This window comes from Malus sylvestris, chromosome 15 (assembly GCF_916048215.2).
Source record: "Malus sylvestris chromosome 15, drMalSylv7.2, whole genome shotgun sequence".
NCBI lineage: Eukaryota > Viridiplantae > Streptophyta > Magnoliopsida > Rosales > Rosaceae > Malus > Malus sylvestris.
The window spans coordinates 3,293,385-3,311,100 of record NC_062274.1 but is presented as its reverse complement, the minus strand read 5'-3'; the positions used below and the strand labels follow the sequence as shown (position 1 = coordinate 3,311,100).

The window sequence follows — 17,716 nt, the reverse complement described above, 5'->3', positions numbered from 1 at the left end:
TAAAATAAAATAATTATAAAAATGAGCATGTCTTATTCTGAATGTTCTCTCGTGTAGAATTAAGTTAACAGCGAAAAAATTAGTTAGAAATTATTATGGGTATCCTTCAGTAGGACAGAATATTCTTTGAGGACTAAATTGAAGAATTGGTTAACTGCCACTTTATGTGAGATAAAAGCACTTGAGATGACATTTCTTTGAACCAGTGTTTAAAATATCAACATACTAAATATCAATATGATATCGGTTGTTTTCGATGAAATTGATGAAAATTTAAAATAAAACTTTAGGATAGTCAAACATTGGTTTGGACGAAATATAAAAGTTTCTCTGATATTTAACATATGTTAGAAATATTGACGAGTATCTGTCCATTTAAGTCTAAACACTGTCAGGTAAAGTTTAGACTTCACTTCGCATTTCCATATTGTTCTTTGATTTTTTGGATATTTCTGTAGAAATATCGACCGTTTCGAATAAATTTTAAACAATACTTTGAACAAAGTTTCACATGGTATATATTCCCTTTTCAGAAGTCTAAAATGGTGGAATTTCGGGCTCGTTTGGCTATAGTAGAAAACACTTTTGCTCATAAGTGTTTTTACTATGTATTTTAGGAAAAACTTGTTAAAATGTTTATTCAAAAGTCAAGTGACTCCTTGAGAAATATCTAATAGGTTTTTTCTTTTTTCATGGAGAAGAGCATCTACTAGGCGATTTATCTGAAAACAGTCTCACACAAGGTCATTAGAAGTGGGTATGCATGGAGTTTTTTAATCCGCACAAGGTTTTTGTTACAAGTGTTTGTGGTAGAAGCAAATTGACACTTTTAAAAGCATTGAAAGTGTTTTTCATCTATAATTTTTCTATATGACGAATCATAAAATATTTTTGTTTGACGGTAAAATTTTTAGTTATTTTGAAAACAGTGTTAAATAAGACGTAAACATAAACATGATATAATCATAAAAAACACTAGTTGAAAATTAGAACACCAAAAATGGTCTCAAGAAAATTGAATTTGACACATTAGCCATCATGAATCATGTTGGATACAAATCAATAACGCTCCAAATTTGTAATTAAACATGTAACAAACAACTCGTATCCTTCGCCCGTCACACGAAATTAAAGCAGCAGACCCCTATACCGACCACTGCCGTCAAGACTCAAAATACGAAAACGGAGCGTTTTGAAGTTTCTGTATTCCGAGAGAATGAGGGCGAGTATTCGAAATTTAATTGGCGCGATCGAGAGAGAGTGAAAGAACAAAAATGGCGGCGACGGGGCAAGTCGCCGGAGGTCTGACGGCCTACGATCGCGAAGTCTTGACGGCAGTTAACGCCGGAGAGGCGAGCCTCTCGTTTGTCGGGTCGGGGTTCATCGTCCTCTGCTACGTCCTCTTCAAAGAGCTCCGCAAGCTCTCCTTCAAGCTCGTCTTCTATCTCGCGCTCTCCGTACGCCATCTCTCTCTCTCTCTCTCTCTAAACTTTGCTGAAAATGATAAGAGTTGATTGCGTTGTTGGATCTGATTGCTCGATTGCCGGTGACATGGTGTGTTCTGTTTCTGGAAACTTGTAAAAACTCGGAAATTGAACAAAGTCTATAAAACTTTGGATTTAATTTCTTTAAAATCGCTAGAAAAATGGGAAGCTCTTAGCTTTATATAATGGATTTACCTTGATGACTTGAGCCTGAAAGATTCAAGATAAATTTTAGGGTTTAGGGCTTTGTTGTTCTTCAGTGTTTAACTTAAATTTTGAATAAAATGGAAGTTAAAAAAAAAATGGAAACTTTATTGTTATTGTTATTTTGGAATGCAGGATATGCTTTGTAGCTTCTTCTGGGTAAGCTCACTTTTCCCTCCCAGACAAGTGCATTTGGATAATGTAACAATTTTATCTGATTCGGGGTTCTAAGTGATTATAAGGTAAGTTGCTTTCGTGCTCAGGGATCCATCCAGACAGTACTTATTTCTTCCTTGTAGTGTCTTTCTTATGGACTAACACTATCGCTTTTACACTCCACCGCACAGTTGTTAGACACAAAACTGATGTTGAAGATATGGAGGCAATGTTTCATTTGTATGTTTGGGGTATGACATTTTTACCTGTTGCAAAAGATCTCTCGTTTTACTTTAAGTGATGTAGAGGTAGCTTCTTCTTCAGTTCCTCCGGTGAGAGATAGAAAAAGGGTTTTAGAGAAAGGAGTTATTTCTACATGCTAAATTCTGTTTTCATTATGTATAATTTGTGAAGCTCATTAGAGTTCATTTGCTTCTTTTTCTCCTCTTCACTGGTACTTCATTAGTTGTGACAGTTGTGTGCTCTATTGGGAATAACCATAGCCACCTAGGTACATGGTGTTGGTCACAATCAGGGCGTACTGGAAAGGTAAGGACGCAGTACCTATTAGTTGCGATGTTTTAGTTTCCTAGACCATAGGAATTTCTAGAATTCTTTTGCAAAAGAGTTTGTCGTGTGCTTATTATTGTAGTGCACCGTGCTTATAAAAAAAATAGAGGGGAAGTGAGGATTTTTTTATATGATATGTGGGAGGATTTTTACAGGGGGGAATGTGGAAGCTGCTGTCATCGATACTATATTTATCGATTTGTTTGCAATATACCATAACTTTAGATTAAAAATGTATAACCAATGATAATGGAGTAAAATCTATGCCCTACTCATGGTATAACTGCATGAATAACAATATCTACACTGTGTTGTATATTCTAAACAAGTTTTATCTGTACAAATCAAAGCATCATTTGTACTAGAACTACCTCAAGTCATTATTGCACAATTCGGTCATTTGGAGTTCTGACTATAGCTGCCTGATGTAATTAAGTTTTCTTCACTGAGCTCTGATTTTTCCACCCATTTTTACAGGCGCTTAACCTCATAACATTTCACATGCCACTTTGGGGTGCAGTTCTTTACAATGGTTTTTACATATTTTCAAGTGATAAGCATGCTGGAGAATGCAAGACATGTATGTATTGGTGCTATCATATATTTTTTCGGACAAATAATTCCACTCACTTTTACACTTGTTGAGATCATTATTCTGGTTCAGAAATTATAGATGGCGGGTGGCATGTCATATTTGGTTTACCAATCAGATTCAAGAGCAGAAATGAAGGTGTATTGTGCTGCAACTGGTTTCCTAGGGTGAGACTCAAACTGTGTTATAGACCATTTAAATGTACATTCAATAGCAGTTCATGTCAATTGTTTTCCATTGCTTTCATTCAACAGGCTTTGAACCGGTGGGGGTACTATCCACTTATCCTGATAGGATCATGGGCTTTTGGCACAATCAACCGCATTCATGACTTTATTGAACAAAGTCATAAAATGTTTTGGCTCTCAGTTCTTGATGTTGGGACAGCTGGACTCACGGTATCTTGCTAATTTTCTATGGCAAGTTAGTACCTTTTTCTGGTATAATGGGCATTTTGTGTTCCAAAGAACATTGTTCATGCATAATTGTGGTCTAGTTTACTAGTTTTTTTTTTAATTATCCTTATGAAATCTTATTACTTTTATACTTGTTATAGGACCTGTTCAACTCCCTGTGGCTTGAACTCCTCAGTGCGACGGGCAATATATGAAAGATTGGATTTGTAAGTCACGGTTGTTTTGTGTTTTTTTTTCCAATATCAATCTCTCGATAGTTAAGATCGGATTTTATGGTGATCATTGTTGTTGAGTTTTAGTCTTTTAGATATCGGGTTTAGGATGCATTGTTCTTAACTGAATGGTTGTGTTTGGAAACCATTAGGTTTTGGCCAGACAGGCTTAAAAGATGGTTCCCCAACAGTTCAGAGTTTAGGAACCAACAGCTAAGGGGTGAACTAGTGGCGCTGAAAATTGAAGATCCGCACCAGCAAGTTGGACGTATTTTGAGTTGCCCATTTTTTCAACATTATCTCATTAACTTAACCGAGGATGGAATGAAGAAACAGAAGAGGAGCACAGCAAGGTACGTCAGTACAGAGTCGATTGCGCTCCTCTACATGGCAATTCCGATCTGACTAACATCTTCAAATTCCACTTGTTCCATATTAGGACTGATTGAAATTGTTCTGGTAGATTTGTCCCTAGATGGTTTGGTTAGAGTAGAATTTCGTGCAGAAGCTGTGATTGTGCAAAGATGGAATTTTACCTGTAGAGAAAAGTCTTGATTGATCTTTGATTAGGAATTTCACAATGTTGTCCCAAGAACAAGCGTCGACAAGAGATACATAGAGGATGGGGTTGGCGCTTCTTACCTGAGCCAACCTGCGTCATTATCAATCGATCAAAGAAAAGGTGAAAATTGATCCCATTTTTTACCAATCTCTAGTAAGCTTTTGCTACGCAATTATTCCTAAACTCACTTTCTTTTTAGATAAACTTAACTTAGGTATCGAGAGCTATTGGCCAAACCCTACACTCTCTGGGTGCGTCTTTGGTCGTTGATCAAAGATGTTTAATTGTTTTGTAGGTATAAATTCGTCAAGAATGAAGATGACAAATTTTTGCACTTAACACCCAAATCTTAGACGAAGTATTCCTTGTGCTTAGAACTCAAGCAACGTGTAAATTACAAACAACATCAATAATACAAGATTTTTATAACAAGCAAATGCAAATTAGCAAAAGCAAGCTGCAGCATTTGTAACTGTAACATAGATAAATGCGTAAATAAGATAGATAGCTTAGTTACCAGATTTATGATAAGATTTTGATGTTTGGAATGCGAGAAATCTTGGACCTCTCATCTCCATTGCCTTGTTCAAAACGCTCATAAAGAATTGGACAAAACTGAATAATAAGCTCTTGCAACGGCGTTTTGCAGAGGAATTCTGGCAGTGTTTTGAGGAGTCGACAATGCTCAATTCTTAAGGAGGAAAGGCATGGCATGATTGAAATGTCAGAATCCTCTTTGTTTCACCCTTCCATGCCTACTTCCCACTCTTCCAACGCATTCATGTGGTGAATTTCGAGTTGTTTCAACTTTAGGAAAAATGAGGATGATGATGATGATGATGAAGATGATGATTTCAATGACGTTGCATAATCTTGGTCTACTATTCCCAAAAACTCACCACCAATCTTTTCACCTTTTGCATTACCCACAAAGTCAGTTCTTCAAGATATGGCAATTTCCCAAGAGGAGGCAAAAACTCACAATTATTCCACCAAGTGAGAGTGATGATTCTTAAGTTGTGTAAGGACATCATCCAATTGGGGCAGGTGGTGCCTGAATGATACCAAATTTCTAAAGATTCCAGATTTTCGTGCGGTCGTAAGACATTCAGTATTTCAACAGTGCTTCTTTGTTCTCCTCCTCACCACAAACCACAACACACTCATCAATTCTTTTCAATTTCTTTAATCTACGAATCCCTTTTGGCAAGTACTCCAGCGTATAACAGCAATCAACATAAAGGTGCTTTAAGCTAATCAACCTTCCCATGTTATCAGGTAGTTTTTTAAGTGAATCGCAGTAACAGAGGCGTAAGGTATACAAATTGTACAACTCACAGATACTGTCAGGTAATGTCTTCACATGATTCCGTGACAAATCAATATGCCTCAAATGTATCAATTCACCAATTTCTTTTGGGACTTCACTTATGCCAATGTTACTCAAATTTAATGTCCTGAGACATTTCAGTTGTAAAATAAAATTGAAATCTATGGTCATGGGTTGAAAAATGAGTGGAAGAAAAAGAAGAATTGTGATTGTACGCAGATTTTTGAAATTGTAATATGCATTAGAAGGTGGGAGTGGGTCATTATCTTTCATTCTTAAGGTCAAATGGCGAACCTTTTTACTCATAACCTCTATTTCATTGCCAACACCCTCAACATCGATAATCAAACATTCATTATTGGTGAGAGATTGCACAAAATCGTGAACAATATCATGCATCTTGCAACTTCTAATTTTCCCACTGACACTATCTTTCACCAAATCTTGAAAAAAAGATCGTGCTACTAAGTTGTCAAAAAATGCTTCACCAACTTCTCTATCTTTATTCTCTTTTGAATTAAGATAATCTTGTGCCATCCATAGATCAATCAATTCATCTCTTTGAAACTCATAATCTTTAGGAAAACTAGCACAATATAAAAGGCAACATTTAATTGACGGGGCCAAATCATAATAACTAAGTAATAGCGGTTCGAAAACTTTTTGCTCCACCTCTTCTTGATCCCATATCTTACCATTCAAAACATTTAGCCATTCCCTCCCTATTCTCTTGTTGTGCATGAGACTACCTAAAACTTTTGCAACAAGAGGCAAACCCTTACATTTTCCTACAATTTTCTTACTAATATCTTCAAACGCCTTAGACTCATCTGCTCCTCTACCAGAAAATGCCATGTGATTGAAGATTGACAAACAATATTCTTCACTCAGCTCTCCCAAATTAATCATGTCACTTGCTGCTCTCATCATATCAACAACCTCATGCTTTCTCGTGGTCACCAATATTCTACTACCATGGGCACCACTTTGGATTAGTGGTGCTCTTAAGAGTTCCCACTTTTCACTTTCGTTGCTCCACACATCATCTAGGACAAGGAGAAACCTTTTGCCTTCGATGGATCTTGACATGCATTGCAAGGCATGATCCAAATCATTTAAACTTGGGGCATCATCACCACTTATGGATTTGGCAATCTTAACCTCATCAAAGGGGTCTGAGACACAAACCCACACTCTCTTTTCAAAATAGGCTTTAACTTTGACATCATTATAAACTAGTTGGGCCAAAGTTGTCTTTCCCATTCCTCCCATCCCTAGAATAGGGATGATAAGGAGCCCCCTCCGATCACTCAACAACTTTGTTATCAGAAAGTCTTTTTCCTTTTCTCTACCAAATACCTCTGACACGACGACAAAAGACGAAGTCTGCTGTCGATCACGTAATTCTTGAATGACTCTTTCTATGTGTTTAAACTTATACCTTTTTCTTTGCTCATCAATCGCACTTAGGCTACCATTCAAATTTTTATCTTACTCGCAATGTCATGATGAAAAGTTACCTCTCTGGCTTTGCGAAAACAAAAGTAACTACGGGAAACATAGAGAGGTACCTTTTTCTTCTTCTGCTTGTTAGGAACAACATTTTCACCTTCTCGTTCTTGCTTCTCAACCTGCTGTCTCAGCATGTCAGTGTTCCACTCGTCCAACATGTCCACCATCTCGAAGGATATGTCCTTGAGCTGATCCAACCAGGTCCTCACACTGGCCTCCTTGACTTGCCTTTGCTCTGCATCTTCGAGAACGGCTTGAATAGCCTTGAGATTGCCAGCAAATTCTTCAACATCTTTCTTGGCATTCAAAACAAGTTTCACCTCCCCGTCAACGTACTCATACACTGTTGAAGCCAGCCGATCCAGTAGCATGGAAATGATGCCGTCAGCCATTTTTTTCAGCCTCAAAAATTGGTTGACAGTGGAAGAATAAATGATGAACAAGAAATGCAGGATGGTTTGCGGCATTGCCTCTCTTCTATCCAGCTGATATATACATGATGATTCCAAGTTAATCAAGCAAAATAAAGGAAGCTTAATTATGTGATGATTCCAAGTCAATCAAGTCAAGTCTAGGAAGCTTGTATGATGATTCCCAAGTCGATTAAGCCTTACCATTTAAGAAAGACAAAGCGTTCAATTATTATTCAAGTTGACATATATGTGTGAATCCATAAGAATACAAAATATAAAGTTTCTACACTAATGAATATTGTTTGGCTTTGTTATCTGCAATGAGTCATTTTTTATGACTCGCAAATTATTAATTGGCATATACTAAAAATGACTCGTTAAAAACACAAAACGAAAAGTTTAAACACTTGTTGTCATAATAAATATTGCTTGGCTTCTTTCATGTATGAGTGTCATTCTTCATGACATGCAAATCATAAACTAGCATAAATACGCAATGAAGTCATTCGTTGAAAAATTTATGCACATGTGTCAAACTGTGGTTGGCTACAAAAAAAAAAAAATTCTATTTTATTCACAAACTATAGTTAAAATAATGATATCATGTGCATTAATGATCCATCTAGTTGGATTAAAGAAATAAAACACTTGATTGAGAATAGACAGAAACCTAATCAGGAATTTTAACAACTGCCCCAAACAATTCCTTGCTTGAAAACTGTCCATCTCCAAGTGGGACCCTAACTTCAATATTTTTTAGTATTTACTATAATATTACTTAGAAATTATCATGGGTTTCCTTCATAAGACAGGAATATACTTTTGAGAACTAAATTGAAGAATTGGTTAACGACCAGTTGAGATGACAAACAACCATCTAATAGATGTTTTTCAAGGAAAAGTATCTAATAAGCAATTTTTCCAGAAGCAGTTCTATAATTTGTAAGTGCTTTTAGTTTTTTGGAAACGCAATTAGAAAGTGTTTTAGTCTACCTAAAACCAATTCAAACAAAATTATTAAAAATAATTATGCATGAGCTTTTTGGTTGGATTGGACCACGTTTTTGTTAAAAGCGTTTCCGATTGAACCGCATCCAGTGCTTATCTAAAAGCATTTGGAAAATGTTGTCTGCCTATAACTTTTTCTATCAAACAATATTATAAAATATTTTTATTTTAATATAAGACTTTTAGTCGTTATAAAAACAATTTAATGGGCCTCAAACATGAACAGAATGCAATTCAAATTGACAGATTTGCCAACGGGAATCATGTTGGATACAAATCATTACGGGTCTAAATTTGTAATTAAACACGTAAAAAACAAGTCATTTCCTTCGTCTGTCACGTGGAATTAATGCAGCAGACCCAACAAGCGACCAAAACACAGTACGGAGCGTTTTGAAGTTTCTCTGAGGCCGAGTATTTGAGACTCTATTGGCGCGATCAAATGGCGGCGACGGGGCAAGTCGCCGGAGGTCTGACGGCGTACGATCGCGAAGTCTTGACGGCAGTTAACGCCGGAGCGGCGAGCCTATCGTTCGTCGGGTCGGGGTTCATCGTCCTCTGCTACGTCCTCTTCAAAGAGCTCCGCAAGTTCTCCTTCAAGCTCGTCTTCTACCTCGCGCTCTCCGTGCGTCCTCTCTCTCTCTCTCTCTCTCTCTCTCTCTTAACTTTGCTGGAAAATGATAAGAATTGATTGCGTCGTTAGATCTAATTGCTCGATTTCCGGTGGCGGGGTGGGTTCTATTTCTGCAAACTTGTAAAAACTCGGAAATTGAACAAAAATCTACAAAATTTTGGATTTAATTTTTAGTTGAAAAGCGCTAGAAAAATTTGAAGCTCTTGGCTTTGTATAGTGGATTTACCTTGATGACTTGAGCTTGAAGGATTCAAGATAAATTAGGGTTTAGGGCTTTGTTGTTCTTCAGTGTTTAACTTAAATTTTGAAGAAAATGGAAGTAAAAAAAAAGGCTGGAAATTTTATTGCTATTGTTATTTTGGAATGCAGGATATGCTTTGTAGCTTCTTCAGCATGGTTGGGTAAGCTTACTTTTCCCTCCCAGACAAGTGCATTTGGATAATGCAACAATTTTATCTGATTCGGGTTCTAAGCGATTATAAAGTAAGTTGCTTTCGTGCGCAGGGATCCATCCAGAGGATTTTTCTGTTACTTGCACGGCTACAGTACTCATTTCTTCTATGTAGCGTCTTTCTTATGGACTACCACGATCGCTTTTACACTCCACCGCACAGTTGTTAGACACAAAACTGATGTTGAAGATATGGAGGCAATGTTTCATTTGTATGTTTGGGGTATGACCTTTTTACCTGTTGCCAAAAGATCTCTCGTTTTACTTTTAGTGATGTAGAGTTAGCTTCTTCTTCTGTTCCTCCGATGAGAGATAGAATAATGGTTTTAGAAAAAGGAGTTATTTTCTATATGATAAATTTGGTTTTCGTTATGTATAATTTGTGAGGCTCATTAGAATTCATTTGCTTCTTTTTCTCCTCTTCACAGGGACTTCATTAGTTGTGACAGTTGTGCGCTCTATTGGGAATAACCATAGCCACCTAGGTACATGGTGTTGGTCACAATCAGGGCGTACTGGAAAGGTAAGGACATAGTACCTATTAGTTGAAATGTTTTAGTTTCCTAGGCCATTGGAATTTCTAGAATTCTTTTGTAAAAAAGTTGGTCGTGTCCTTATTTTGTAGTGCACCGTGCTTTATGAAAAATAGAGGGGAATTGAAGATTTTTTTATGATGTCTAGGAGAAAATTTGGAATGTGGAAGCTGCTGTCATCGATGCTGTATTTATCGATTTGTTGGCAAGATACCATAACTTTAGATTAAAAATGTAAAATTGTTAATGGAGTAAAATCTATGCCCTACTCATGGTGTAACTGCATGAACAGCAATCTCTACACTGAGACTAAGTTGATCATGAAGATTTATCAATGTTTTAATATGTCGTAGTTCTAAATTTTGATAGCTGTATTTCATTAATTCTTGATATATGTGTTGTAGATTCTAAACAAGTTTTATCTTTACAAATCTAAGCATCATTTGTATTAGAATTTAGAACTACCTCAAGTCATTATTACACAATCCGCTCATTTGGAGTTCTGACTATAGCTTCGTGATGTAATTAAGTTTTCTTCTCTGTGCTCTAATTTTTCCACCCATTTTTACAGGCGCTTCACCTTGTAACATTTTATATGCCACTTTGGGGTGCAATTCTTTACAATGGTTTTACATATTTTCAAGTGATAAGCATGCTGAAGAATGCGAGACGTGTATGTATTCATTCTCGCTTGCATTTATTTTTTTCGAACAAATAATTTCCACTCACTTTTACACTTGTTGAGATCATTATTCTGGTTTGGAAATTATAGATGGCCGCTGGCATGTCAGATCGGACTTACCAATCTGATTCTAGAGCAGAAATGAAGGTATTTTGTGCTGCAACTGCTTTCCTAGGGTCAGACTCAGACTGAGCTCATATATATATAGACACAGAAATGTGGAAGTTTTATATTTATGATGTTTTAGTGGTCTCAGGTTTCATGTACGTTAGATTGTTTAACTGTACATTCAATAGTTTCTCTTTAAAAAAGAGTACCTTCAACTGTTCATCTTAATTGTATTCCATTGCTTTCAACAGGCTTTGAACCGGTGGGGGTACTATCCGCTCATCCTGATAGGATCATGGGCTTTTAGCACAATCAACCGCATTCATGACTTTATTGAACCAAGTCATAAAATATTTTGGCTCTCAGTTCTTGATGTTGGGACAGCTGCACTCATGGTAACTTACTAATTTTCTACGGCAAGTTAGTTTTTTTTTTTTTTGGTACAATGGTCAATTCATGTTTCGAAGAACATTGTTCGTATCTAAATGGGTTCTAGTTTATTAGTTTTTTTATTATCCTGATGAAAATTTATTACTTTTATACTTGTTACAGGGCCTGTTCAACTCCATAGCCTATGGCTTGAACTCCTCAGTGCGACGGGCAATATATGAAAGATTGGATTTGTAAGCCACAGTTGCTTTGTGTTTTTTTCCAATATCAATCTCTCAATACTTAAGATCGGATTTTATTGCGATCACTACTGTTGAGCTTTAGATATCGGGTTTAGGATGCATTATTCTTACTTAAGTGAATGGTTGTGTTTGTAAACCATTAGGTTCTGTCCAGACAGGCTTAAAAGATGGTTCCCCAACGGTTCAAAGTTTAGGAACCAACAGCAAGAGAGTGAACTAGTGGCGCTGACAAATGAAGATGAGCACTAGCCAGTTGGACATATTTTGACTCGCCCATTTTTTCGACATTATCCCATTAACTTAACCGAGGATGGATGAACGGAAGAGGAACGAACACAGCGAAGTACATCAGTGCAGAGAGTCGATTGCGCTCCTCCTCTCCACGGTAATTCCGATGTGACTAACATCTTCAAATTCTACTTGTTCCATACTGAGACTGATTGAAATTGTTGTGGTAGACGGGTTGGTTAGAGATGGCTTGGTGTAGAAGTTGTGATTATGCAAAGGTGGCTTTGTCAAGTTTGTACATTTTATGTGTAGAGAGAAGTCCTGATTTGATCGCTTATTAGGAATTTCATAATGTTGTTCCCAAACTTTCTTGGCTTGTGTATTTGCCTGTATTGTGACACGTGGAGTATCGCTTATGTAGAGAGAAGTCTTGATCCAAGGAAGGCTCAAGATTGACCTTCGCTTGTATTATGACATATGGACGGACATGAAAAGGCATATCCTTTCTTGGCTTGTATTATAACACATGAAGTATTTGCTTGTATTGTGACACGTGGAGTATCTGTTTGAATACTGGGTACTTCGAAAAATCTCTCCGGAAAACGTACTATAAACCCCGGTTGCGTGTGTTATTAACGACTTAGTTTCTGTTTGGGCTTCAGGCCCACTATTACCAAACGACAACAGAAGGCCGAAAACAACAATTAAGCGCGACGTCTTCATCCCCGCTAAAACCCGGAAAAACTGACCAAAACCCGCCGGCGCCAAAACCACAGCCCCGCCGAACGACGGCGTCGCCACCAACATCATCAGCACAGCACAGCCGATCTGAAAATTCAAATTTGAAAAGAAAAAGATGAACAAAATGAAAGCAGATCTGCCGACTTAACATTAAATACAAAGCAACGCATAAATTACAAACAACCACAATCATACAAGATCAGACAATTACATGTCGATAGAGACATATGGCTAATCCTTTCGAATCGTATCTAAAAAATATCCAAATCCACCCAAAAAATTTCTAAGCACACGCACACGGATTATCAGTCTCCACAACCGCACCCACCACGTCATCGTCCCCACTCCGAAACGCCAAGTAACCAATCGCCAGCCCCACAACGATGGCCACGAACACTCCGCCGTTAAACGACATGATCGCCAGCATAATCATGTACCCGATCGCCGAGTTGACTCCGAAAAGCATGCTCTCCGCCAGCCGCCACGCCGAGAACCTTCCTCCGGCACCGCCGAGCTTGGCGGCGAGCAGCGGGGTCCGGATCGGCGAGTCGGACTCCGATTTCGGGGAAGACGAGGAGGCTGCGCGCTTGATCCGCACCCGCAGGTTCTCGAGGTACTGGTAGAAGGCCGGGACGATGAGGCAGGCGAGCAGCGTGAGGGAGTAGCTCGTCCACGTGTTGGTTTTCCACGAGTCAAAGAGGAGCGTGACCTGCCGGCTCCAGTAGAAGGTCATGTGCATCATCTTCTCCGATTTCTAGAGAGAGAAAGCGAGAGAGTTTAGAGGGAGAAAGTAGGAGCAGCAGAATTTTGGGGGGATTTTGGAGAAGAAAACTTGCGAGAGGCGTATGGGTAAGAAATTTACAAAAACAAAAATTATTGGACGGAAATTTCGATCCGTTTGGTGCGTAGTACAACTATATTGTTTGGTACCAACGTGCGTTGGATGTACCCTCGGAGTTGTTATTATTTACGGTTTTATCTCTGTGGGTATCTGGAGTCCGTTATTTTATTTTGTGCATGATTAGTGTCTCGATACATTGTAACAGTGGGGCCCCGCTAAACATGGGTTAAAAACGAACCCCCAGCGAGAATGATTTTGACCGGTTGTTGTTTGTTTTTTCATTTTTCATTTTTCATTTTTCATTTATTGCAATATTTTGGTTGGAATTAGTTAATTAATTATAATATCGATTTGGGCTTGATGGCAATTTTGTCCTCAGCAAAAAACCCAAATTGCAGTACGAGGGTCGAAGATGCTAAAGACTGTACTGCAGACGGTACACTTTACGGAACACCCCAAACAAAGGCCCAAAGTAGTTTCATTTCATCCTCTCTCTCTCTCTCTCTCTCTCTCTCTCCCCTAAGCAAAAAACCCAAATTGCAGTACGAGGGTCGAAGATGCTAAAGACTGTACTGCAGACAGTACACTTTACGGAACACCCCAAACAAGGGCCCAAAGTAGTTTCATTTCATCCTCTCTCTCTCTCTCTCTCTCTCTCTCTCTCTCTCTCTCTTTAAATGTCAGTTTACTAATCCGTAATTAAATTAAATTGATCAGGAATTAAAATAAGGTGGAATCAGAATCGGATTCTTATTTGAGTTGTTTACTAAAACTATCTGGAATCGGAGTAGGAATGATGTTGAGTCCATATAAGTTGTTTACTAATTCACTTCTATATGAATGAAAACTAGGTTGATTACTGTATTGCCCTTACATAAATAAATTATTTTCATACTAATTAATTAAATTTATATAATAAAATTCATCATATAAAAATATGTAAATAGGTTTTATTTATTTATTAAAAGATGGCATAATGAGAGTTAAATGAAGGACAATGTTGGGATAATCAGAAACAAGTGAGGACATAATTGGTAAGAGAAATTCATTCCAAATTCCTCAAGTGTCAAGGAATTGAAATACCTCTCTCATGTAGGGAGTCCAATTCCTCCAAAATTAGGAGTTGGATTCCTTAATGCGTGTGGATCCCACATGTATTTTGATTCTCTAAGATTACTTAAACAAAGGTGTCTGTAATCGAAATCTATTCCGTAAATTAATTCTGATTACGGGTACGTAAACGTGTCATAATAGACAAGAGAAAACAATTATACTTATTCATCTTATGCGAGTTAAATTTTATAATGAACTAACTATAATAATATCATTTAAATTCGTTTTTTAGAGGAGAATCAATACGATTGTGTGGTAGGATTTTATGATTTGCACATGCGAGTTTGGTTGGTTCGATGCAATTATTTTCAAGGAATATCCACTATCCAAATCTTCCATCATGAAAAACAATACCTTAAGCGAAGCCGTAGACAAGGATAGCACTCCATCGTTTATCCTTCCACTTCAATGATGATTTCTTCCAACAAATCAAGGTTGGGGGCCCGCTAAGAGTGTCGTTAGGATTTATTTTAGTCTTAAAATTGTATATTATTATGGAAAATAATGCTCCAAGCCTACATGAGTACAACCACCAATCCACCCGGCATCAGATGACCATGCTTAACTCATACCCAATGACCATCAGTTCGTATATCGTTATCATCACATGACTTATTATAATTTATAATCAAGGGACATGCTATCGACACATTTATTTTTATTTCTCATACGCTTCTTGTTAATTTATATCGTTTAACATTTTTTAACTCTTTCGATTCGACAGTCGTAAATTAATAGGATGAATGAGAAGTAAAAAAATATATATATGAATAACTCATCCCTATAATCAAACATTGGATATAGAAAAGTAATTGAATGAAAACGCGAGAAATAAGTACATAATTGTATACAAACCATATACTCGAGAGCCTCAAATCACCACGTAACAAAACCGACCAAAATACTCACTTTGCTTGGCCACAGAACTTACACTCCAATGCACTCTCTTGTATCTTGTGATTCTAGTTTAATTACCAAAAACAAACAAAGTGTTTTTAAAATGATTGAAGACGTTTGTAAATAAAATGTCTTTTTTGTTTCCAAAAATATTTTAAGTGCTTTCTTAGGGTTCACTTGTATTTTTACTAAGAATTTTGTTCCACCAACATTTATATCAAAAACTATTTCAATCATTTTAAAAGCATTTCCGCACATACTCTAATTATAAAATGTGAAAAAAGAAAATAACATATATGTAAAGGAACTTGGAGAAAGAAGTTGTACATGTAGATTTGATAATATTAATGAATACGAATGGAAAACTTGCTCTCTCCGTCCCTACTCAATCTCAATGTCTGTCAATTATCAGAACTAATCCACAACATTAATCAAAACAAAAACCACTTAAATCTAATTAATCAAGTCAAAAAATAAAAAATAAAAAATATTCTTACCGTATCAGTTGAACCAATCCCACTAATCTCATCACTAATCCTTATTATTAGTTTCTCAGTCAACTCCTAAACTCCATTAATCTTGCTTCTCGGGCAATCAATCTCCCTGCGCCTTCCCCACCGTCGCAAAGCAGCTCTTTGACCTCACCATCCCCGGCCGGCAGCCACCCAGTCTCTCCCTCCTCTGCGAATCCTTAGTCCGCCGCAACAGTTGCTTCATCGCGGATATAAGATATTCCGTCGGCTTCGCCGGAGGACTCGACATCCGGAACTCCTCGCAGAAGCTGACGTGCCGCTTCATCGCCTCCTCCGTGCTGATCTTCCTCGACGACCTCGAGTTCTCGTCCTTGATCGCCTCAGCGCAGAGCCCGCAAATCCACCGGTCCTGGTGCCTCTCCTTCACCGTCGCTACGTATGCCGGCGTGCACTCCTCCGTCAAACCGCAGCAGTAGCACTTCACCTCCACCTCCTCCTCGTCCGGCTCCGAAATCCGTTTCGCCTCCGCCGACTCCATAACAACAAATGCTCTCGATAGAAAAAAAAAATTGGGAATTTGAACAAGCAGCAATCAAACAATTTTAAAGTTTTAATTATGTAATTAATCAATGCGAAATTTGAAAGTTTGAAACTTTTCCGACGCGATTTTTTACGTTACGGCGAGATTATCTCAGAGACTTGAAAATTTTACTGTGAGAATTTGCAGAGTGGCTTGATTGGCTCTGCATTTGTCGTGAACTGTTTCGGAGCCGAAACAGAACACTTTTCGGATTTGGACTCCGAAACCGAACACTTCTCGGATTTGGATTCCTGATTTTTGGATTCCCAATTCCCGAATCAGTTTGCGTGTTTCGGGGCGCGGTAAATTTCTCAGTGGATTTGGATTTCGGGTTCAGTTTCGGGCCTTTCGTATATGTTTCGTCAATTTGTTACTGCTTAGTTTCGGGGTAAATACTTGGGAAGGATGACATTAACTTCCAGCACCTGTATTCAAGGATTTCGTCCATCGATTTTCAATTTTAAATTCTATTTTAATTTGGGAGGTCAATTTCAAAGATCGTTTCTAATAAAACCCTAAATATAAACGTATCTATCCGCTGGTATTTTTTAACTCAACTCTTATCGAAACATTATAATTAAAAAGCATATTACAATTGTTGACTAGCTAGTTTTGTGTCACATCCGGCTCGAACCCCCACCACACTCCGGGTTTCCCTCCACCGTAGCACGATATTGTCCGTTTTGGGCCCTAACCACGCCCTCACAGTTTTGTTTCTGAGAACTTACATGAGAACTTCCCAGTGGGTCACCCATCCTGGGATTGCTCTCAGGCGATCTTGCTTAACTTCGGAATTCCGATGGAACCCGAAGCTAGTGAGCTCCCAAAAGACCTCGTGCTAGGTAGCTATGAGAATATACATATAAGGCTTACAAAATCTACTTCCCTGAATGATGTGAGATGTAACAATCCACCCCCTTAGGAACCCGAAGTCCTTGTCGGCACACATTCGGCCATGGATTAGCTATGACACCAAATTGTCACATCCTAACCCGAGCCCCGTCCACATTCCGAGCTCAACTCCACCGTAGCATAATATTGTCCGTTTTGGGCCATGGCCATGCCCTCATGGTTTTGTTTCTGATAACTCATACGAGAACTTCTCAGTGGATCACCCATCATAGGATTGCTCTCACGCAATTTCGCTTAACTTTGGAGTTCCGATGGAACCCGAAGCTAGTGAGCTCCCAAAAGGTCTTGTGCTAGGTAAAGATGAGAATGTAAATATAAGGCTTACAAGATCCACTCCCTATAAGATGTGGGATGTAACATTTTGTATCTTGATGTACTTGTCAAAATCCAAATACACCAATTATCATAAAATAAAAAACTAACCAGCTGACA

At 38.0% G+C, this 17,716-nt stretch overlaps 3 protein-coding genes and 2 pseudogenes across 3 annotated transcripts; 2 read left to right on the top strand and 3 right to left on the bottom strand.

The window, feature by feature from the left end:
* The first annotated feature begins 1,128 nt into the window (after positions 1-1,128).
* On the top strand, positions 1,129-4,207 carry LOC126605350 (G-protein coupled receptor 1-like; annotated as a pseudogene).
* Positions 4,208-6,402: 2,195 nt separating this feature from the next.
* On the bottom strand, positions 6,403-7,430 carry LOC126605346 (disease resistance protein RGA2-like; annotated as a pseudogene).
* A 1,373-nt stretch (positions 7,431-8,803) lies between these two features.
* Positions 8,804-12,279, top strand: LOC126605345 (G-protein coupled receptor 1-like). Its single transcript, XM_050272719.1, has 9 exons — positions 8,804-9,084; positions 9,463-9,494; positions 9,598-9,767; positions 9,973-10,067; positions 10,649-10,750; positions 10,850-10,906; positions 11,119-11,262; positions 11,420-11,490; positions 11,643-12,279. Exons 1-9 carry the CDS (start codon positions 8,902-8,904, stop codon positions 11,746-11,748), a joined length of 960 nt encoding a protein of 319 aa, XP_050128676.1. The 5' UTR covers positions 8,804-8,901; the 3' UTR covers positions 11,749-12,279.
* Positions 12,280-12,584: 305 nt separating this feature from the next.
* LOC126605348 (copper transporter 5.1-like) lies at positions 12,585-13,359 on the bottom strand. The gene has a single exon (XM_050272723.1). It carries the CDS (start codon positions 13,208-13,210, stop codon positions 12,752-12,754), a length of 459 nt encoding a protein of 152 aa, XP_050128680.1. The 5' UTR covers positions 13,211-13,359; the 3' UTR covers positions 12,585-12,751.
* Positions 13,360-15,627: 2,268 nt separating this feature from the next.
* LOC126605349 (uncharacterized) lies at positions 15,628-17,426 on the bottom strand. The gene has a single exon (XM_050272724.1). It carries the CDS (start codon positions 16,328-16,330, stop codon positions 15,914-15,916), a length of 417 nt encoding a protein of 138 aa, XP_050128681.1. The 5' UTR covers positions 16,331-17,426; the 3' UTR covers positions 15,628-15,913.
* Positions 17,427-17,716: the final 290 nt, after the last annotated feature.